General features: G+C 35.3%; 1 protein-coding gene across 1 annotated transcript in view; it reads right to left on the bottom strand.

Annotated features, from left to right (window-relative positions):
• Epha3 (EPH receptor A3) overlaps positions 1 to 25,253 on the bottom strand; it is a 270,473-nt gene that overhangs the window by 11,662 nt on the left and 233,558 nt on the right. The window contains exons 11-14 of the mRNA XM_035444405.1: positions 18,130 to 18,191; positions 17,120 to 17,329; positions 5,717 to 5,866; positions 4,031 to 4,224 (exon numbers count right to left, since the gene is read on the bottom strand). Coding sequence (XP_035300296.1) covers positions 4,031 to 4,224; positions 5,717 to 5,866; positions 17,120 to 17,329; positions 18,130 to 18,191 — 616 coding nt within the window. The remainder of the gene's footprint in view (positions 1 to 4,030; positions 4,225 to 5,716; positions 5,867 to 17,119; positions 17,330 to 18,129; positions 18,192 to 25,253) is intronic.

Here is a 25,253-nt window from a genome sequence, read left to right as displayed (position 1 = left end):
ATAAATCACTTCTCGTCTTAAGATATCTTCAATACACTTTTCCTGTGACTAGAATACTCTGTGTTTGGGTATGTGGAGAGATGGGGCCGTTTTGTTGACTCTTTAAACAGATAAGTCATTGCTACTCTGAAGATAATAGCTCAAATCCAAGCTCTTCAGAGGGTGTGATTTCCACATAGCTACCTATTTATTTCATACTACAGTCTGGACTGCCTACTGCATATTGTATGTCTTCTGTAGCATAATTGTCAATATGGTCAGGACCATCTGGCTTCCTCAATTTCCAGGAACTACCTAGTCTCAATTACATAGAAGGTAGGTCTATCATAAGCACCTACAGAAATTAATGAATGAATTAAAAAGTAACACTGAGGAAACAAGGCTTCTTGAACCCTCAAAGTAGTCTATAAACTCTTCTGTGTTATAAAGAGAATATCAAATTAACTATAAATTGGTGGAAGTTATATTTGTTTGGATAAAACAATCTGAGTGCTGTATGGATAGTACAGGAAAAACAGAAGAGGAGCTTAACTAGCCAGTCAGTGCGGTGATCCAGTAAAGAGGAACAAGTTCCTCTTATACCCCACTGGTCGAATGAATACCAATTGGTGTATTCACCTCAACTCCCCTACAAAAATAGTAGAAAGAATCTGGTTGATGGGGGACAGAGAAAGATGAATGTTTCAGAACAAAAATTAGAGATTCTTGAAACCACTTTTTGGGAAGTTTTGGTTTGAGGAATGTTAGAGAAATAGGGATGAAATGATCCAAGATAACTGCCCATATAGGTGATACTGAACACAGTCTCTTAAATTCTCCTGCTGAGAAAAAGCACTCACCAGAGTTTTACCAAATAAGCAGATTCTAGATTTCTTTATTAAAATTTCAAATTCCCCTGGTGATGCCTGTCACCATGAAATGTGAGAGATAATGTCATAGTACATTTTTCTATGACAAAGATCACATCACATAGAAATGAAAATTTTAGAGATATACAGAGGAGACAGAGGCAGGAAGATTTTTTTTAAAAAAAGGAGAAGAATTTGCTCATGAAGGTCAGATGGACACTTCCTCTGAAATGACTAAAAACAACAAAGTGGGTTGGAACAGGAGGCAGTATATTTTGCTGGCCCCCAAATCTCCAAAGCACATATAAATTTTAAAAATTCAATCAAGAAGTTTAAGGACACTGAAAATTAAAGGAAGAAATGAGTTAATTCCATTTTAAAAAATAATATAATCACTGTCAAACAGCAGAAACTCTTTTATTTCTCCAGGAAAATAATACTGAAATTCTGGAGTGGAAATGAAGATGGTTAACAATGACTTTGTATGGACTGGTCTCCCGAGATAAATACCTTTATAACAATAAATAAACATAGAGTTCCTCCAATTTTACATTCAATGAACTAAAATCAGTATCGCTTTGTAGAATAATATCTCTTTTCCCCAGAATTAAATGTTTTGTGACTAAATATTTGGCAATTATTTAGGTAGTTAATCCTATAGTAACAAAAAGTAATATGATAGACAATATATTTAGAAAGTCTGCTAAATGTTGGATTCTAGTATAATCCAACATTCTTTAATATGATGTAAGACTATTTTCACCCACAAAATTGAGGTTAAATATCCCTAGATCATATAGCATAATTTATCTTTATATGGGTAAGCTCATCCAATAGAAGGTTTAAATGTCTTCTTATGAGATGAAGAGAGATGAAGAGTAGTTTTTCTCTGCTACAGTTACTACTGAGCAAAGATCAAAAGAAATGGCTTCAAGGTGTAAAATGAGGACCATATGCCCAGGCTAGGAGAGGTCTATAATCCAGCCAGTTGTCAAACTGTCAGGTAGATTTTCACAGAGTCTGTCTTATCTCTCTCCTTGTGAAGTTAGGGACAGAGCTGAATCTTGATAGAATAAATTATGGTAAATTTCATCTAAAGGTACATCAATAAATTCTCTGGTAGAAACTGCTAAATGTTTTATGAAACTAATAAACCATCATTCTTATGTAATGACATTAAAAGCATGATATAGATTTCTCTTCTTTCATTAAAAAATCTTATAAATCTTGATCATGTATACTCACTCTACTCAATTAAAGTGTATTAAAGATTGGACCCTAAGATCTGAACTATAAAATACAGATTAAAAACACCATTATATTGGTCATGGAAATAACTTTTGGATATAGCCACCAAAGCAAAACCAACAAGTGAAAAGCAAATAAGTGTAATTACAGTAAACTAAAAAATTTTGCACAACAAGGAAATCATTCAAGAATATGAAAAAGAAGCTACAAAGTAGAGGATCTCTATATACCATACATTTAATAGTAGGTTAATATCCACAGTGTATGAGAAACTCATGTGCTAACAACAAACACCCAACAAATGACTTAATAAAGCATAGACAAAAGAGTTAAACAGCCTTCTTATACAAAGGGACCTGGAAAAGTTGTAATTGATATGTAAACAATTCACCTACCATTGAGGCATGCAAATAAAAACCACTATAAAATCACCTCACATCTGGTTAGGTGGATATAATTTAAAATACAATGATTTTAAGAGTTATAGAAAGTTGGAATAAAAAGTCATATTGTTGGTGGTTATCTAAATTCATATAACATGGAATTTACTAAAAAAATTAAAGGTCAAGTTAAAATATTATCCATTACTTCCAATTCTGGGTGGATAGCCAGAGCAATAAATTAATTATCTTGCAAAAACATCTTTCCTATTGCAGCAGCAGCCATGAGGTAAAATAAAACAAATGCCAGCAATAACCGATGAAGAAAACGTGATATCTCATGCACGTTCTTACATTCTTACTATGTATCAATATATCTACTATTTGTGACAATGGGAATGAATCTTGAGGACTTTATTTTAAGTGATAATCCATGGATAAAGAACTATGGTATGAAACCACACATTGAATCTAAAACTGGTTTGACACAGAGACAGAGAGAATAGAGTTTTTACCCTGAATAGGAGTTGAAGAAAACACTTGCAATATAAAACAGCTGTGAGACTTAATGCACATTATGATGATTGTGGGAAATAGTTCATAAGCACTAGGATGGTGGCCTAGAAAGACCTTAAAGCATCTCATTGTAAAGTTAACTAATTGATCTGAAAGTTAAACATCTAAAATCATGACACATTACTTAGTTTGATCATGTTAACTCATTTTACAATACATATCTACAAAACCACATTAAGAGCTTGAATATATTCAAGAAAAAATTGAGTGAAGTATTAATATATATTGGCCCTCATTTCCCCATTGGCTGCATTTTCTAAAATGGTGTAATTAGTGCTTGTATTTTAAATTTTAATTGTTTCTTCATTACAGATTTGGGGACATCCTTTTTATTCCTTAAAACATCTCATCAATTATTTACATAAAATTTTGGCCAAACCTCATAATTAATTGAACCTTGTATATTTACATATTTACATACATACATACATACATACATACACACACACACACACACACACACACACACACACACACAATCACACACTCACACTGTGCCTGATCTTTTGGTTTTCTTTGTGTTTTTTTTTTTTTTGCTTGTTTTCAAAGTCTAGCATAACTCAGTCTGGCTTGCTCTCATTATTTGTCTGAGAATGACCTTGGTTTCCTCCACCTCTCAAAGGCTGGATTTACAGGTGTGCACCATCAGACTGTGTTCAACTACTGGAAGATATCTTTAATTAAACAGCTTACCACCACCACCCCCTTTTCCTTAAGCAATGGAGAGTAAAATAAGCCATATGTTCAGTTTTCATATTTCCCAGACTTAAGCTTGAAGATATGGACACTTCTAGCTGAGAATCATACTAATATTTTCGTCATTATTCTAAAGTCACATGGGAATTCCTCCAAGTTAAAGAAAGACAAGCAAACAGTATCACTGCAGTTCTGAGAACTACAGTTTCTGAGAACACAGTTGGAGGGGGAATGGAAACATGCGTCAGGAAGGGAGTGCAGCATGCATCTCCAGTGTGTCACCTTGCTGCTGCACTGGTGATAATCTTCAGGCTGCCTGGATTCCGGATGAGCTTGTCCAGAATGCTGACGATCTGCTCAAACTTGGGTCTGTTGTTCCTGTCTTTCTGCCAGCAGTCCAGCATCAGCTGATACAAGGCAGCTGGGCAGTCCATGGGAGGTGGGAGGCGGTAGCCCTCGTCCACTGCTTTAATTACCTATGTGAGAAGCAGAGTTTCCGGGGACAGAAGGCAAGACATTTATTGGACTTTTTCGTTTTCATTGGTAGGAATATTTTAAAGTTCAATAAGATATTTTTTTAAATGCCCAAGAAGATAATAGCTGGCAGTATACATTATTCAAGCCTGAAAATACCATATAAAGGAAAATTAAATGAGAGATAGTAATGTGTGGAAAGATCTTTTGCAAATCAAGGAAAAATAAAGGTTCTATAGTATATAAAATTTGTTGCTGTGAAACATGATTATTTTATTATAACACTTATTATATAAGTCCTGTATTGATTTAGGCAAAATAAATCGGGATACAATACCACAGTTCAGAATTTTGCAAACCATAGAAGTTCTCTTTTGCAAACTCCTATGGTCAGTGCCTTACTATTTTAAAATACATAAAGCAATAATTTTAATAATGCAAATCATAAACATATAGAAGAGTTCTTAGCATTCAAAGTCCTTTCGTCTCAATGACTGAGTTTCTGAATCATCCACCAGGTTGGGGGGAAGGGGTTTCTAAATACTGAAATTTTATTCATAACAAGTTCGTAGGCCATGCTAAAGTTGCTGGCGCAGGAACTATGCTTCTATCTGCTGTGATACAACATCAATTTGGAGAAAATACATGGAAAATTTAGTGTAATCTTCCTGTATTTATTGTATTTAAAAATAGTGGGCACTTTTGAGGAAGTGCAATATTATTTATATATCAAGTACAGGCTATCTCATAAGCAGTGACTTGAAATGGACCAGCATCATCTCAGTTTGCTTATTTTTGGTTCTTGCTCATTATTTTTAGTAAGCATAAAGAAATATGTTAATTCCTTGTGCTAATCCCATGTGATAATAGTACCTTCTTTCTAAATGGTAGCAACATGTAATAAATTCAAACACAATTTCTTTTTACAAACCCCTCATATTATAGGTATAACAGAATGTCAATGATTGTTTCTGCCAGCCTTACTCAATTTTTGTGATTAAATTCACGTGCAAGCCTAGAGTATTATTAGAAACAATGTGATAGAGATTATTAATTTTGTCTTTTTGGAACACTAAATTTAAAAAAAGGAAAATACTGGAGCAGTTGTAAAATTTTAATCAAGAAATTATGGTAGGCATATCTTAATAATGTTAAGTAGAAAAAATTCTGGCTAAAATACTGTTAATGTTTTATGATGTGCCTGTATGCACACATGAGCACACATATACACACATCGTGTTATTAAGTTCTTATTCAAAATATTCCTTTTCATTCCATTGTTAAATCCCTGCTTGAGGGAAACAAGTAAATCTACAAAAACAACTCAATTAATACCCTTGCAAGATGGAAGAATAGTTTTTTTTTTTTTCATGTAAATATTCAGCTTCGATGTCACTAAATAGGCACCACCTGGCTTCATTAAGCTCCACTTCCTTGCACAGTTTGATGTTTTAATCTCAACTCATAACTCAAAAAGTACAAACATGTACTTACATCCTGATTGGACATCTCCCAATATGGTCTTTCTCCGTAAGACATTACTTCCCAGAGAACAATCCCATAACTCCACACATCGCTGGCTGATGTGAACTTGCGGTAGGCAATTGCTTCTGGTGATGTCCACCGTATTGGTATCTTCCCTCCCTTGGGATATAAAAATCACATGTACAATGAATAAATAATATAATATATTATGTGCATAATATACTCTAAAATAAATCATAATTTTTCAGAGTATCTGTTCTGAAGGAGAATATACGATTCTGCTAAAATATACTAATGTTATATTTTTTTCCATATTTAGTTTATATATTTTTCTTGCCAATCCCATACATATATAAAGGGAACTATGCATTATGCTGGCTTGCCCCTGCCCCTGGCAGAATGTACTTGGGCAGTCGTGGCTCAGCCCAGGTGCAAAGGACACCTTAAAAAGAAAAACCTCTGCCCACTTATGCTCTCTTTTCTACTCACTCTTTCCCACTCTTTTTTGGTTCTTCTCTTTCCTGTCTCTCTCTTCTCTTCTGTCCTCTCTCTGTGTCTGTGTCTCTTTACTTCTTTTCTGTTTCCTTCTCCCTGTTTCCCTTTCTAATAAAACTTTTCATTTAGCTCTGTCTGCCCTGCATGTTTGTCTCTCTGTCGGTCACCCTCGCCTGCCATGGAATCCACCAAGGTTCCCCCTCAAGCTTTATCTTAGCAAACTGTGATTTCAGGAGTCTCCTACTCTAATATCCTTCCCAAGCATCTTAACCTTCATCCTCCACATAATACCTTTCCAAACATCTATGTCCCTTTTCTCTTGAGATCTACTGAGTTTAACAAAGATGGTATTTGTGACCATGGATTTAGAACTATGCATGTAAGCCTGGAGGGCAACTTATTTTGCACATAGCTAAAGATAACTCTTCTGCCAGAAGCCATTAGCAGCCAATACCTCAGCAGAGTAATAGGTTCAATGAGCATTTTGCGAGCCCTGATGGAAAACATCTTTAGAACAAGATTAATCCCTAAATATATCAGAACACTGAAATCATGAAAGAAATTGTAAGTTGCCTAATATCTACAGCTCAAGTCATTCCCCTTAGAATTGAAAGAAATCACAAATCAAACTTTACTGATTTGCCAAGAAATATTAGTTCAAAAATATTCTGGTGGAGGCTTGTTAATAATTCAACTTTCTATCATTGGCAGAAGATTTGTTTTATGCATTCACAAAAATAATGTATCTGATCCTCGGTAGAGTGATCCATAAGCATCCTGTCCTTTTCTCTCATTCAACTAACTTCCAGTAGGTAACTGGCTAAGATACCTGTAATGTTACTTAAATTCCTTAGGTGAGAAAACAATAGAAAGCTCACTATTGGCTACAAAGCACAACTGAAATTTAGCAATTTTTCCTCCCTTTCCATGTGGGGCTGTGTCACATCACTCTGCCTTTAAATGAACACAGAAGAAACTGATGCTGAGCATATTTAATTAAAACCACAAACTGCAGAAGAGGATGAAAACTCATAAAATTACTGTGGGATTAATAGGAATAAATGAGTATATCATTACAAATTGTTCAATTAAAGCCTTGTAGCTTTAAACTCTTTTTATTCATCACTAGTGCAAAGATGAAGTAGAACTAGTATAATGAACTAGTAAAATGTCCATTGATATAAATAAAAGAAAATATAGTGTTCCCAAACTATCATTTGAAATCACAAGCCCGTGAAAGCTGAATATGCAATAAAAGCAAAGGTTATGAGCACAGCATATGTGGGTCCCTGCCGACCACACAGAATTGTTGCTTATATTTAGATTCATTGTCTTGGCAAGAGATCAGGCATTCAAGAAAAGCTTGCTTATCTTAGTTGAATTCCCTTTCTCCTGAGTTCATGCTGCCTTAAATTCACACTGTTGTCTTTTTCTCCAGAAACCTTCTCCCCACTCACTGTTTTCTGTCACTAGATTCTCCCTCCAGTGTTTGAAAGTATATAGCATATTATGATTGTGTACACTCAACCGTGCAGAACTTCTACCTTTGGTCTATCTGCAGCCCAGCACCTATTGGTTAACCATTTGCCTTCATTCCTCTACTTTACAGTCTCCTCCCTTCTTGGTAACCACCATTCCATATTAGTTTCTAAGAGATCAGCTTTATTAGAATATACGCAAACCACTTAGCATAGCATTCTCCAGGCCCATCAGTGTAGATAAATAGGGTAGGATTTTTATCATTTCCAGAGAATAATAGTCCACTGTGCACCCAGGCTGGCATTTTTTCGCCTGCATTCCATGATGTACCTATACTTGGTGATACTCAAGAACATGGCTGTCTTCTCACTCTTACTCCTTACACATGGGGGTAGGGGTGGGGGGGGTGGGGTGGGGGGGTGGGGGTGGGAGGGTTAACCTTAGAGCCTAGTTCTCTAAAATACTGCTCTTGCCATTTTAGACCAGATTATTCCAGTGTCGGGGACTCTGCATTCTGAGATGCCTTTAGTCCTTATGTGTGTAAATGATATTAGTGATCCCCAAACAAGAAACACAGAAGTAGCTCCAGGCAGTAGCAAATGTCCACTGGGGAACAGCATCACCCCTGTGTGAGAGATGCTGCTTCAGATGATGCATGGTAGTTCTCAAGGAGCTAAAAAAAGGAGCCAGATGAATTCCAGGACCATTGTTTTTATATGAACTGGTTGACTCATACTCCCAGCCTCACATGCTCACTCTATAAATGCTTTTGTTCTTGGTCCTGAGATTTAACTTTATTAAGAAAATCAAAAGTCCAACTGACAAGAGCTATTTTAATCCCTTGATTTTGATAATGTATCAATATCCTTTCTGGAATTTTCCTTAATTTAACCATTCTCTCAAAGTTTTCCTCTATCCTGGCCTTCTCCCATTCTTATTTTTTTAGGAGAGATTATTTTCTATTTTCAGTGCATCTTAAATTAACCTAAGAGTTTAAGCATCATTTTCCTTCTCAGGTGGAGCTTGTTGGTGGTCTAGCTTCAGTAGAAGCTCTGACTCTTGAGAGCCTAGTGTCCTCATCTATGATGCCTTCATGACAAGGGAGGAGAAAAGTCCTGAAGAAATGTGGCTAAAAGAAGTCGTGTCTCAGAATCTTTGATATTGTCATAATTTACAAAACAATCTTTCTTTTGGTTGGGGTTTAATTGAATGTATGAAAGACAGATTCACTATATTTCTTACAAACAATTAATTCCAAAACATTTAAATCATTCTGGTCATGTTGAACACAAAACTTGTTCTTTCTTCATTATCCACCTCAACAGTTCATATCAGATTTTTTAAGGTTTATCTTTTGTTTTGAAATTGATTTCGAGTTTATTAATATATATATATTAAATATATGTAACTAGTTTTTAATATCTACCAAACACAGACTTCAATGAAGTATGCAAAAGTTGGATCTGGTGAGACACTTTGCTGTTATTATTATTTGGCCCATATGACAGCAAGGCAAGTTTATTGCAATTTTATTGATGTACTTAAACTTGGAACTCATTTCATAATTTACATCTTCTTGGTAAAATACCACCCAGTTTTCAGAATATTTTAAAAGCACAATTAGTTATACAAATAATTTATGATGATACATTTTCCCATATTTTAAGAGGTTTTTAAACTAGGCATTTATTTGAATGTCTTCTATATCCATATTTAAACTCCTCAGATATTTATGCATTTGAGGAAAGTTCCCAGTTGACTGGAGCAATCCCAGAATCACAGCATATGGACTATATCTGAAACATCAACTTCATAGGAACCTCCAGCTCAGACTCAGAAGACTCTAAAGTTAATTCTTGCTTCCTATATTTGAAGTATCAAAACTAGTCATTTCTAGGCAGCATCTGTCAAAGTGAAACTCTAAGATTTGGTGGTGCCAGGGAATATTCAGTTATTTTTCCCACTTGGATACTTCATTTTAGTAGAAATAATAGTGTTGTTTTCTGGGATCTCTGTTGATCTTCCTGTTTAATTTTGTCAAGTTGCTTGGCATTTCTGAAGTTATTTTGCCATACCATAAACTGAGGGCCATGGGGAACATAAAACTTAACTGTATTCTGTTTACCTTCTCTAACAGCCTAACAGCCTGACTAGCTCATAAACATTGCATCCTCAGCTTTCAAATTTCAATATTGAAGGTGTGTGAACAAAAAAGTGCCGACATTTACATTTTAGCTATTTAAGAGAGATTACATTCATACTAAACTTGTATCTGTTGGTTACGTATCTTATGTTACTTCTATACAACTTGTAGATGAATTAAAGGGGTTAAAGAGTTTCTCTCTCTCTCTCTCTCTCTCTCTCTCTCTCTCTCTCTCTCTCTCTCTCTCTCTTTCTGTGTGTGTGTGTGTGTGTGTGTGTGTGTGTGTGTGTGTGTTATTTTTTGAAACTTCCTGGAACTAGCTTTGTAGACTAAGCTGGGTTTGAACTCACAGAGATCTGCCTGCCTCTGCCTCTAGAGTACTGTAATTAAACACATGTGCCACCATTGGAAGTGAAAAAAAATATTTTAAATACACATGGTTGGGGTTCAATTAAGTAATGTTTAACTGCTATCTTCCAATCTGAGTCACAGATGTTTAAAACAATTTTCAAGGCTCTAAAATAAAATAGTAAACTGTACTTACAAAGTTCTAAATGTCAGAATTTTAATAATTCATAATTTAAATTTGATAGTTTTCATAAGACCAGGATTCTCACCCTTGTTAATGTTGCCTGCAATCCTTCAATACAGTTCCTCATGTGGTGATGACCACCCAAATATAAAAGTATTTAATTGTTACTTCATACGTGTATTTTTTCTACTGTTATGAATCTTAATTTAAACACATGATATGCAGGACATCTGATATGCGACCACTGTAGAAGAGTGACTCTACAACAAACGGGTCGAGCCCACAGGTGGAGAAATACTTTGTAAGACACTTGGCCAAATTCCAATTATTACTCCCCCTCACCCCCTCAGGAGCTCATTTGATGTCAGTTCATTTGCTACATGTGGGTGGTCTCTGTTTGACTTCTAATGATAAGTACAATGGCTCAAATACCTAGGTGCTAAAGCATAATTTTCAGTATCTACTAATTTTTTTAACCTCTCTTTGTTTGTGCAAAGAATTCCCTACTGATTTAAGAACCATCCCAATGCCAATGATTCTTATTTCATATCTTTTGCCCATCAGCTTTGTCAGATGTACTTCAAATGACAAAGTACTTAGGAGGGTTAATGTGATTCAACCCAGAGTGATTGAGTATCAGACGTGCAGACAAATATTAGCCTCTCAGGTTGAAAGCAGAACTACAGAGATAAATCATTTGGCTGAAGGTCTTAGCATCTATCTGTTATCATGGACTCAGCTCCATTCACTGTAGTAGAAAACAAGGCACAATCCAAGGAGAAGCACATCCCAGGGGAAGCATCTATTCTAATCCTAAGTAGCTCCAAACTAAGGCCACTGAGAGAACAGTTTCAGCAGATGTTGGTTGCCTTGAGAGATCAGACAGATGGTTCTAAAGACAGAAGCCCACCCTCAAACTTGAGATTTTACAATAGTGTGTAAATTGATTAAGAATTTATTAATAGACAGGAAAGTACTCACATTCAAATAATTGTAATGATGCAAAAACTGAAACACAAATAAGCAATGTTTATGACCCTTACAGATGCTCACAAAACAAAAGTTAGCTATGGTGATGAGAAATGTGTACCTATAAGACAAAATAAAGCCTGAAGAATACAACAAAATATGACCTATTGTGGCTCTAGTTCTTTCAAAAATTAAGTTAAATTTCACATGCCAGATTCTGCATTTTTTATTTATCTGTTTATACTTATTTGGCTTTTTATTATTTATAGCAATTTTAAATTTAAATATATTTGATCATATTCTTCCCCTCCCCCAATACCTCTAAATCCTTTCCTCCTCCCGACCCACCGAACTTGAAGTTATTTAAAAAAAAAAAAAAACACCAAAAAACCCAAATCCAATACAACAAAAATCCTTCCAAACCCAATATAACAATATCCAAAAAAGAAAACCAAAACCCACTAAACTATAACAAAATAAAAGCACATAAAAGAATTTGTTGAGTCCAACATAAGTGGGTCAGTTGTTCCTGAACATGACCCTGTCCTGGAGTGGTTGATGTACCCAGTATCACTCTATTAGACAAACTGACTTTTCCTCTCCCAGCAGGTAAAAGTGACAGTTTGGTTGATAAATTAAGGGCTAATATTAAAAACAAAGAAATTGCTTGAGAAACTAGACATCAAGTAAATTAATAACCCAATTAAAAATGGAGTACAGGCTTGTCAAACTGGAAGGCTGTATGTAGAAGAATTCAAATGGATCCATACTTATTACCCCACACAAAACTAAATTCCAAATGGATCAAAGATATCAACATAAATCTTCATACACTGAGCCTGCCAGAAGAGAAATTAGGAAATAACCTTTAACTCATTGGTGCAGGAAAAGACTTTCTGAACAGAACACTGTGAGCACAGGTACCAAGATTAACATTTAATGAATGGGACCTTGTGAAAGTGAAAAGCTTCTGCACGGCAAATGACACTGTCGTTCAGGATACACTGGTAGCCTACAGAATGGAAAGATTTTTTTTATTAACTACAAATCCAACAGAGGGTTAATAGTCAAAATACACAATGAATTCAAAACACTAGATATCAAGAAAGCAAATAACCCAATTAAAAATAGAATTCAGTTCTAAACAGAATTCTTAAAACGGGAAAGTCACATAGCTGAGAAACACTTAAAGAAATATTCACCACCCTTAGCCATCAGGGAAATACAAATCAAAACTACTGTGAGACTTCCTCATACACCAGTAAGAATGCCCAAGACCAACCTAAGAAGTGACATCTCATGCTTGTGAATATGTTGATTATCCATTGCTGGTGGAGGTGCAAACTCATACAACCACTATGGAAATCATGCTGTGATCCTTATTAAGAAAGGCCAGATCTTGCTGAAGATCTGGCTATACAACTCTCAGCATATACCTAAAGGATACTCTATCCTACCAAATGGACAATGATCAACCATGTTCATTGCTGCCTTTTCAAAATAACCAGAAACTGGAAACAACCTAGATGTTCGTCAACAGAAGAATGGATAAAGAATATGTGGTACACTTACAAAAGGTAGTATTCCTCAGCTGTTAAAAATGAAATCATGAAATTTGCAGGCAAATAATGGAACTAGAAAAAAGCATCCTGAGTGAAGTAAGCTAGACCAGAAAGACAAATATGGTATGTATTTCCTTATGTGTGGATATTAGTAGCAAAATAAATGTTAACCAAGCTACAATCCATAGAAACACAGAGGGTAAATATAGAGTAAGGGAACAGATCTCATCAGGAAAAGGAAATTATATAGAGATAGAGAGTGCATTTTAGGCATGGTAAGACTACAGGGTAACACTTATCCCCTATGTTGGAAAAGGGACAAAAAGGTAATTACATGGATAAAATGGTTGAGAGTGTCAAAAAGAATAGGTTGCCTGAGTACATGGCATATAGATTAGGAAAAAGTCTACCTTTTCTCTAGCGGGGACTATAAATGTAAGCACAGATTTACAACTGGTATATTGGACTTGTGGGTTTTACTTCACATGACGTAAGAATAGTCATTGGCATAGAAGCATGCTGATATGCATATATACAAAAATGTTAAACAAAAAAGATCATACGAAAAGAAATATTAAAACTTATTTAGTGGCACAGAGTTCTCACCAATAGCAACATGGCTCTTTTATTTGTATTTATTGTTTTTATTTGTGTGTATACTTGTGTGTAAATGTATACATGTATGTATTTGTGTATATGTATGTATGTAGATATGCATGTGTGTGCATATAAATGTATTGTGAAGTGAGAGAGAGAAAGAGGGAGAGAAAGAAAGGGAGAGAGAGAGAGAGAGAGAGAGAGAGAGAGAGAGATCAGAAGCCACAGAGCATATACCAAGGATTGCCCAAGTGTTTGGAGGTCAGAGTACAACTTTTATAGTTAGCTTCTTGCCTTCCAACATGGTTAATTTAAAATAATAATAGTTATATAGTAGAATAGGCCAAAACAAAGAAGACAGGGCATGTCATAATTACACTTTGAAAGTAAAATGTTGAGAAAAATGGAAAGAGGGTCGGGCGTTGGTGACGTATGCCTTTAATCCCAGCACTCGGGAGGCAGAGACAGGTGGATCTCTGAGTTCAAGGCCAGCTTGGTCTCCAGAGTGAGGGCCAGGATAGGTTCCAAAGCCACACAGAGAAACCCTGTCTCAAAAATCCAAAGAAAGAAAGAAAGAAAGAAAGAAAGAAAGAAAGAAAGAAAGAAAGAAAGAAAGAAAATGGAAAGAGGAAATTCTTTGTTGTTTGTTACTGAACAACAGAATTGTTTTTTGAGATTTATATTTGTGGGGCTGCAGGTTACAATCCTACAGACCAAATGAAATCCAGGGGCTTTCAGTATGATTTGTGAAGGTAGACTGCAGCTACAGTTATGCTTCACAAACAGCTCTTTAAAACATATCATGTTGCATAAAACTACATCATAATTTAGATTTATATCATTGACTGACTACTGAAATATTTATTTAGTTTTGAAGTCACTTCTCCTGATAGAGCACCTGTAGCAATTGTCTAAAAAGTGTCCTTCAGGCATCTGTAGGTATGCCAATAGCCATTTAGGGAGTCTATGAGCTTTAAACCATTTCATAATAACACTAAAACTTTATAGCCTTTCACTTGCAACATCCCAAGAGTTTGAAGTGGGATTTGATGGAGAGTCCAGAAAGCATAACATTATTGTAAAATGTGCAGTGTCAACGTTTGCAATTTTTGCATAATTCAGAAGTGAAAGATGGAGAGAAATAACTGGATGTGGGTACTGAGAACAGTGGATTTCTGCATGAAATACTTATAAAAGTAGAAACACACACACACACACAAATACACAAATTTATATACACACAAAATCTGTTTATTTGACCCCTTATTTTCATAACACTTGAGAACATGAGTGGAGATCATTATGTACCTGAGGCCACAGAAAAGAGCAGTAATGGAGAAATAGGCAATATGTTTAGAGACCAAGCATATTCTCATCTCCATAAATGCTCTATTTGAAGATTTTTTTACATTTTATTTATTATCAAAAATTATGTTTATGTGAGCCCAAGTTTTTACATAAGTCCTAGGATTTGCTCTAAGGTCCTCATGAATGCACAGCAAATGCTCTTGCCTACTGAACTGTGTCCAGCCTCTAAGGGTTTTTAAAGTACAAAATAAACTGATAGAATTTCTGCACTACTCTTTTATTCTGCCTACGGGGATTTTGGGGGAAAAATGAGGAAGGAGCAGACATCCTCAGTCAACAACACTGAATCAAATATGGCTTGTGATTTCTTTGTTTGCTTTTTCTGTACCTAAAGGCTACAGCATCCAACAAGGCATTGGCAAAGAGTCAATGCATTGAAATACTGAATGCTAATTCTTGAACTGTAAAAAATACAGACACAATGCAGAATGCAGTGTTACTTAAGTAAGTGTAATGTCATGTTTACTATATTTTTGTGGTATCAGTTTTCTTATTTGTGATAATAAACTTTTTATCTCATTCAAGTATACTTCCCCAAATCTTTCACATAAATAATTTTTTATTAATGCTACTTGACACACTGTGGTTTCAGTTTCAGAAGGAGGAGCTTTCTAATATTTTTTGTTTAAATAGTGATCCTCCAGTCAGTATACATTCTCTACACAACTGCCTAGAACGACAAGTCAGCTGTTTTGGTGTGTTTACATAAAAAATAGCAGCTCAATGACTTTATAATCATACTCATCTTAAGAGTAAATCATAAAATTACTGTACTAAACAAAGCTTGTTATTGGAGATTAAGTCAACGACTTCCAAATTACTGTAGACATGCAGATGCTTCTCAGAAGGAAGCTGGGAACCCCATGGGTATTTGAGAGAGTGCCAAAGGAACACAGGGATGAACTGAAGGCTTTGAATAACTATATGTGGGAAGGGAAAGGATCCACTTGGCTGGTGTGGTTGGCAAGAGTCTTCTGACTCTGGAATTTCAACACAAAGCCTCTTGCATTTGTATTCAGAAATAGTACATGAGAATATTGACATAGCAACTCTTTCCTTCTTTACTAAAGCCAAATGAATGATCCTCAAGTGTTTTCACTCCTAACAAAGTCACAAGCAGTATAGTGAAACTCTGGTCAGAAACACAGTTCAACCTCCAGAAAGCAGATGGTCATATTTGCAAGACCCTGTCAGCTTCCCAATAGATCAGTCATTCCTGTGAGTACTGGAGGATGAAGAATAGAATTGGGGTCATAGTTAATATTTATGTGGCAAAGAGAAATCAAGAACAAGGGTGTATTATAAATAAGTTCAAATATAAGTCTCCTATCAGATGTGGTTTATTAAAACGGGATGATCTTTTTGAATATGACAGTTGTTACAGGAACAAAACAAGCAACAATACTTCTGGACTGTTCAATGTTTATAGAGTTGCAAGCCCTTGCCAAAGATAACCTTTTGAGGACTAAGCAGTAGTGGGGGGAATAAAGTGTCTTTTTTAGGATGCTAAGTAAATATTTTCCTTTGCTACATATGCTTTCTCCTAGGAGGAATATGTAGTCAGAAACAAGATGTTTTTGTAGAGCCTGTAGTGACTAATGTTTGTGGAGAGTAGAGAAGTATCAAGATAGACTCTGACCATTGTTTAACCACTCATGTTTCTAAATTCATCAGTTGTTCAGAGCTATATAGTTGAAGTCACTGCTATAAATGCATTCTACTAGCTACAAGGTTAAAAATTTTCTTCATCTAAAAGGAATTTCCTTACATACAAAGAATTACTAAAGTAAACCTGCTACTCAGAGACATGTATTAAGAACATATATGATAAGGATGGAAGAAAGCCTCAAAATAGCATTAAGAATAGTCTTTCTTTAATTTATGAATCTTTTTTGAGGACATGTAAATATTCTAAAAATAACCTAGTGGTAGAACCCAGAGAATTTATCAAACATGCCTGTTCAAGGTCATTCAATCAAAAATAGTGAGTGGTAAACTGTCAATAATTTAGGCATGTAGAAAACTTGCTGTGTTGAGTAAGGGCTTATTCGGCCAGGTATGTTATTTCAGAATTATAGTAGTTGTTTGACTGTTAAATGCAAATCATCAGTTTTTCACACAATAAATGATACTTTAATTATTGAGAGAAGTCTCAAACTGTGGAAAATGTAATTGATGCATGAATTTATGTTCTCATTTCTACTTGTTTATATACCCAGCCATTTACAATATGGAAAACAAAGATGGTGGGAATCCCCATTACTCACTCTAGTTGTATAAGCAGCTTCTGGGTCATCTTCAAGCACCCGAGAGAGTCCAAAGTCAGAAACTTTACACACCAAGTTACTGTTGATCAAGATGTTCCGAGCAGCAAGGTCCCGGTGGACATAGCCCATATCTGAAAGGTACTTCATACCTGATGCTATCCCACGAAGCATTCCCACCAGCTGGATGACTGTGAACTGGGCATCATGTTTCTGAAATGCATTTGCAGCACAGGCTAAAATATGTTCCTTTTACTTTACAATTTCATATGTCAACGATTTTCATTATTGACTCTACACATTTTAACTAAAAATACATAATACTACCATGATATTTAGACAAATGAGTTCATAGCTAACACAAAATTTATAGTGTTTGCATTACCCATACAGTATCATATAATCTGAATTCAGTTAAAAAGTAGAATTGTCTTGATCTTTGTATGATACACAAGGTCCTTCTCAAAACCAAAGTTCAAAAACAACAACAACAAAATAAATAGATACCATGACAATCTCAATATGATAGTCATTTGATTGAAATTTCATTCTTTTCTCTTGTTAAAGTTTTAATAATCATCAAAAATAATTATATATAAGAAAGATGTGTTTATCTAATTTTTATGGTTTGGCATGATCCTTAGTTATTGCTAATCAAAGAAATTATGATGAAAGATAAAATCATAAAGTCACATAGAAACAGAGAAACATTCCAATACACTTGTATTTAAATAGTAATATATAGTATTAAAGTTGTGATTTGGGACAATACAAAAGACTTATGCATTTTTAAAAGTCCCATTATACAAACCAATTTGGAGTTACAAGATAAAGATGAACTTTTAGAATTTTCCCATTGCTAAGTCATCTTCAACTATTACTTGAGATTTAGACATCAAAATGCTTAGCACAGTATTAAAATGTATCTAATATTTTCTATAACATCCCAATATGTATATTTATATACACTATATCACATAAACACATAAACATACATATAATATTTTACTCACACGTAAGAAACTATCCAGGGAACCATTCTCCATGTATTCTGTAACAATCATCACAGGCTTACCTAAACATACAATAATTGATAAATATATATTCATCAGCACACTTAGTTGGCATAATATATATATATATATGTATACATATATATATATATATTTCACACACACACACATATATATATATATATTTCACTTCAAAACATCTAATAAACAGGAAACTTTTGTATCTTCTAAACATCACAACATTGAAATAAAAACAACAGTGACTCAAATAAAAATTTTTAAAATGCAGAAGGCTAGGTTCTAGAACAAAAGCCCATAACCTACTTTATCTAAATTAAATTATTTATTATAGTGTTTAAGAGCCATACAATATCCAACTATATCCCTTTATTCTTTTGCTTATGAAGTATTTTTAAGAAGCCAACATTTTGTCTCCAACCTCATTGTCTTAGTGGAATTCCTGTTCCTCTGATAAAAACACATTTCCAAAAGCCAATAGGGTTTTTTAATTTAATTTAATTTTAGCTCACAATTCTACACCACAGCCTATCATTGTGTGGAAGACAGCAGTTATTGCAACAATGAGTTGTTGTCACAGATAAGAGAACTGAGAGATACTGAATGTATGCATGCCAGTGCACTTTTTCCCTTTTCAAAAGGGCAGGACCCAAACCTAAGACTTGATGCCACCAACTTTAGGCTGGGTCATCCCACACCTAGAAGCATAATCAAGATAATCTCTCAGAGTTCATGTCATCCAGATAAGTTCCTCATTGAGACTCTCTTCAGGGGTGATTCTAGACAGTGGCAGATTGACAATTAAAACTATTCACCACATTGAGGACACTCAGGAATTTGGTGTTCTGGCCTGTAGCAATTGTGGAGCAATAAGTTGTTCATCAGGCTCACGTGAATCCTCCTAGTTTCTCTTCTCCCCCTAAATTCAATGTTATTATGCCACCCTTAGCTACACTTTCAGGTAACAATATATTTCATATAACACAATATAACTGGTCCTCTTCCAATTATAGAAGGCCCAAGATTGGTCAGAACTGAGAGTTCTTAAAAATCCTTACATATGTAATAGGCTTTGACTAAACAAGCATGTTCATCTAATTGTTTGACACAGCCATGAGCTTCTTTCCTTCTAAGAATCTTCTCTGATACGAGGATACGTTTATGTTTGTTTGCTTATTTTTACTTCTAATTTCTCCCTGGTATGTTTTTTTCGTTTTAATTAATTTTGATTATTTTAAAAGTATTAGGCCTGTTTTATGTTTTCTTCCTTATGGTTTTAGTTACCTTATTTTTATTTTTAAGACAGGCTCTCATATATTTTAGGTGGGTCTTGAACACACTATGCAACATAGCCTGACAACGTACTTCAGATCCCACCTCCTTCCAACTTCTGAGTGTTCCTTGTGTGAACATCTGTCGCATTCAGTTGCTCCAGTACTAGGGATCAGACCTCTGGCTTCATGCATGCTGGAAAGCTGTCCATCAACTAAGCAACACTCTTAGCTACTTTGGAGGCTGTCTTGGAACTAGTTATTGTAGACCAGGCTGGTCTCAAACTCACAGAGATCTGCCTGCCTCTGCATCCTGAGTGCTGGGATTAAAGGCGTGTGACTCCAACACCCGGCTTTACTTTGCCATTTTGATTCTACAAACTATCTTCATTTCTTTACACTTTTCTTTTGTTGGTAAATATTGACACTGAATACTAAATCAGTACCATGCAGTTTCTCTTTATGGTGCTTAATAGATTGAATCTGTAGTAATAATTTTATTTAATTAAATATACAAACATTTACATTATATAAAAATTCTAGATAATTTTCACATATATTATTTTCATCAGATGGAGTGCCTTACTTGCATCAAGGCATTGCTTTATTTACAGTGTTCAGGTGCCACACCAATGTATCTCCTTGATCTAGTCATATCTAAAAAATATTTTAATCAAAATCTTCATCATTTATGGCTTGCTTTTACCAAATTCTAGGACAGTTCTTTTCACAGCCCTGTCCTGTAGTAAAATAAATGATTTAAGGAATGAATGAAAAGAAGCCCTGCTCCTCCTAAGTCTCTACAGATCATTATCAGGGTCTGTGCTCCTTCATTATATATTTCCGGGGAGAATGATATGTTACCAAGCTTGAGTATATGCTTCAATAGTTGTCAACAACACTGCTTCCTTTGGCTGGTTACTGTATTTGTCTACCACTCAGCTCTTTGCTTATCACTGATTTCCTCTGGCTCTCAGCCTTATGGCCATTTCAATTCTCATTAGCATGTCTTGTAAAATGTTTGGCAAGGGAAATAAAAGTAGCTAAAAAGTCAAGCCAGTCAATTAAGCAATGGCCCCATGACCATTTAGAAATCAGATCAGGCTGCCTTTGGTTCTTCTAATTTGGGTATTTGTAAACACTTCAGTTAAGATAGGCAAGCCGGGAAACATGCTTTGCATTAAGTTCAAAGATCCGGCAACCCAAGTGGACAGACAAAGAGCAAACAAAATCACTTGGAAAGCAATATCTTAACTCAAGAATTTCCTTTGTGATCTCGATAAATATGCTTAGAAACAAAGACTCTGAAGTAGTGGTGAGAATTTGCTATAGCATGCACTAAATGCAGTGGGAAACAATCTACAAATGTCAGCTCATCTGCACATTATGCAGCGTGCTGGTACTAAGGTTTGCACAACTCATCCTCTGTGCTTTGATTAACACACAACACAATCTGCTTCCCCAAATTGGAGCCTGTATCATTCATTGTTGTGAGAGACCCCCAAAACGTAGCTGGGGATATGCACTAGGCCCAGTCGAAATTAAATCCTATGAGTGGCTGAAGAGTCTCCATCAAAAACGACCAAGACAGATTTCACAGTGCAGTTTCATTTCTGCTTCTAAATTTACTCACTATAGAAAGAAAATGGTTGGGGTTGACGGTGGGGCAGGGGAGAGGTAGTCTCTCACAGTTGTACAGTAACAGGATCAAGTTGGTCTGGTATAATAAGACCATTTCCCCAACTATCCACAGCAGCTCAGAGATATGAGAAATCACTTAATCACTGCCTAATGCCAATATCGAAGCCTTCCAGATTTAGCCATGTATATTAAGGACTACAGCTATCCTAACCACAATTTCCATGAAGTCAAGATTTGGATGCTGTAATATGTTGGTTGTAGTCATATTGTCTTCACAAATTCCTTATCTTAGTTTTGGGGCTGAGACAGTTACAATCAAATTTAAAAATATTTATCAGCACTAAAATATTTAAGGAAATGCTAGTGGCCCGGAAACAATACCAATTATGTCTAACACTAAATATACTATTTCTGTCTTGTATATGCTGTTTACTGGTCTGTTTTGAGATAAGCCTTGCTGTGTACCCTGGCTGGCCTGATGCTTTCTGATTGGCCTGAAACTCGTGGCACTCTTGCATGAGCTTCTTGCATAGTTGGTTTGTAAGTGGGTATGATATACAATAAAAACCACTGTCATTAGCAGACAGGACTTGTTGAGTGATACTAAGTAATCAGAGAATATTAGAAAAAACAGAGAAGAAAATTGGAACAGATTCCAAAAAAATTACTTCCTGGTATTTTTGAGACAGATGATATACACGTTGATTTTCCTTTGTATATAATAAATTGATACAAATATGGTAACAAATTAAATATGTTTAATTCTTATTGGACCATTACAAAATCATAAGATAAATTTTTTCCAGACAGGGTTTCTCTGTATTGCTTTGGAGGTTGTCCTGGAACTTGCAGTGTAGACCTGGCTGGTCTCGAAATCACAGAGATCTGCCTGCCTCTGTCTCCTGAGTGTTGGGACTAAAGGCGTGTGCCACCAATGCCAGGTTAAGGTAACATTTTTATTCCATTTTAACAAGTATTCTTCTCTTGAAATAACCACAATTTTAGCCACTAATGTGTGTGCTAATAAAAGCAGAGGCCAACCCCATTTGAATTATGTTGTAGCTCCATGGCCAAGCACTAAGACAGTGACAATTGCAGAGGTCATTTCATTGGGATTTGGCTAAGGATGACTCCTGATTTTTCTGTGTAGAATCTGAAACCTTAGCTCCAAGAATTCCTTAACAATCACACTCACCATCTTAACACTGGATCTTTACATTCAACTGATATTAAAGTATGCATGTTTTATTTAAAAAATACTGGGTGTAGTAAATTTATCTGTGTATATGCATACATGTGTACATTCATGAGGAGGACAAGCATCAATTTCATGTCTGTTCTTCTATTGCTTTCTGCTTAAGTTTTTTGACACTGTCTTTTCACTGACCCTGAAACTCACTGATTCAGCTAGAATTAAATAAGAGCAAGCTCTGGGGATCTACTGGTCTCTACCTCACAACCTTTTTACCCCAAGCAACTGAGTTCACAGTTGTGTGAACAGCTGCCACACCAACTCTTACGCTGGTGCTGGAGATCCAAACCTGAGTCATCATCTTTGTGTACCAGAACTTTACTCACCAAGCCATATCCCCAGCCAATTATATTTAAATATTTTCTATGGATACACATTAAATAAGCCATTAAATTAGTTTATTTTCTGAAGATATTAATACTTGTATTCTTTTTAACAAAGCAAAGTAAGAATTTCCAATTATTAATTATTAAGCAAACCATTTTGCATTTTTAGAGAAAACTAAACTTGGGCATAAGTATACTACATTTTTGTCTATCTCTTCATTATTCCCATTAATAATTCTTTTGTTTGTACATTTTTAGACATGGCTTTATAATTTTTATTAATAGATATTATTCTGCACTGTCCTTGGTTTCTACTTTTCTTCCTTTAAGAAAGTAACTTTTAGCCAAGTAGTGGTGGCTCACACCTTTAAAACCTGTCTAAAGAAAAAAAAAGGAGTGAATTGATGCCCTTTGAAATGCAGATCTCAGGTCCCAGGAATCATGATGTAACAAATTTTGTAAGTTGAAAATATTATTGCATGTTATTAATTGTTCAAGAATTTTAAACAATATTTTTGTTATATGACCCCTTCCCCACCCCACACTACCCCAACTTTGTGTCTTCCGTTTATTAACTTAAATTTGTCAAGTATAGGTTTAATTTCCTCATGCTGTTTGATATAGAGTTGTGGCCCTCCCTTCAAACAAGGCTGACCTACAAGTTTCTATACTTTCAAGAAGGATGAAACCCCTCTCCCATCAACAATCATTTCAAAATAGTTCTTTAGCTATAGGTGAAACTGTGCCATCTCCCATTTCCCAGTGGAGATATTTGCTTGGCTTGGCCTTGTGTAGGACATGTGAGTGCTATCATAACTTCTGGGATTTCATATGTTCAGTCACCCTGAAGTGTCCTGAAAACATGGTCTCCTTGTAGCCATCAGTCCCGCTGGCTCTCACAGGCTTCCTGCTACTTCTTCCACAGAGATGTTTGAAGAGGGGTGTGACACAATTGTTCCATTTATGATTGATCATTCCTCAGTCTCATTCTCTATAAACTGACCACCTCTGTGTCTCTAGGTTCATCTTTATCTTCCTTAAATTGGATTTATTCTTATGAGATTAGCAGGAAACCATGTTATTTCTATAAATGAGGAAAACATGCCACACCAATTCTTTTGTAATTCCAGTGTAGCTATCCATGAAATATCAGTAAACAGTAAAAAAGAAATAACCCAATCCTTTAAACATATAAATCATCATTCCCTTCTTATTTTACTTAAAAAACACTAATACCTTCCTAGTTATGTTACATGACATGCTGATGTGTTCTGACCCAGTTGTCAATTTGCAATTGTGAATGCTAACAAAAATTTACATCATCAGCATTGCCAAAATGTGTTATTCTAACAAGCCAGTCCTATAATTGGTTAAATAAATGTCATATACATATTGACTCCTGAAAAAGTCATATGAACTACCTCAAGTACAGATGAAACTTTTATAGAGAAGCAAGTGAAATAATGAGGATTTTGTATTTTCACTTAAATATGATGTCTTCTAGTAACGTTTACTCATTTATGTGAAGGGAATACAAATGTCTAATCCTTTTGTGCAGTGTGGGCATTCAAAGAGACACATGATAAAGCCTTTAATGCCCTGTCCACAGCATTCTTCCTCTTGCAAGGTTACATATGAGATACACAGTAAATCTCGTTGCTATAATTTTATTTTAATTTCTAGAAAATAATTTGAGTGGAAAATGTACCAGTCACATCCAGTACAAATCTTTTTCTATTCTATTAGTAAAAATTTGCCAGTGGTAATTATTGTTGGAGCCAGAGCATCATTTAACTAATGGTGTGATGGCAGAAATATCAAACATTTGCTGAAACTAAGTTCCATCCTTTTGAACTTCGAGTAAAATTGATAACACATGTTAGTGCCTAGCTCTGAGCAGCATGTGCCCCAGCTTTCTGCTACTTTGAAGATCACAGACTCTATCACCTTCTCCTGTTCAAGGCCATCAGGCTCGGCAAGAACCATGCCATTAACATTGTTTATGGCTCAACTCAAATAAATGAAAAAGTAATGACTATATAATGAGCTTTCCCCCCCAAAAAAAAATGACCTGAAAACATCGAGTTACATAGGTTGAGTGGTTGCAAGCACAATTAATAGCAATAATAAAAAGAACGGCTTTTATACAAAAGAAAAGAATCATTTTCCAGAATTTTCTTTTGTTCACTCAGTGGCTAGTGCTTACTCAGACGTGGGAGATCTAGTCCTGTATAGTCTCAAATGATTTTTAAGAAGTCTGATCATAACACAGTCGTGCTAATTCTTCCTTTTACCCGAGGAAGCACCTGGAAGAGTTCTCACACTGAGTAAGGTTGACTTGGAATGTGATTCCCGATCCACTGGCTCCTAATTAAAAGATGATTTTTTTTCCTTTGGGTATGTCATTTTGTTCATGAAAATTAAGTTCTACTTCATTCTGCTTGTGCATGCACAGGTGTCTGTGCACTTTGTAGAGAGAATTGCTTTAGAAGTCATAGAGTTTTCTAAAAGAAGATGGTCAGGAGAACAACTAACTTTTAGAGGCAGATTAGCTCCTTTCTAGTAAATGAAACTATTAAGTTGATACTAAAAAGGTTGTATTTCCCTCTCTCATTG

The sequence above is a fragment of the Cricetulus griseus genome, chromosome 4 (assembly GCF_003668045.3).
Source record: "Cricetulus griseus strain 17A/GY chromosome 4, alternate assembly CriGri-PICRH-1.0, whole genome shotgun sequence".
Lineage (NCBI taxonomy): Eukaryota > Metazoa > Chordata > Mammalia > Rodentia > Cricetidae > Cricetulus > Cricetulus griseus.
This window is presented reverse-complemented; position numbering and strand designations above follow the sequence as displayed.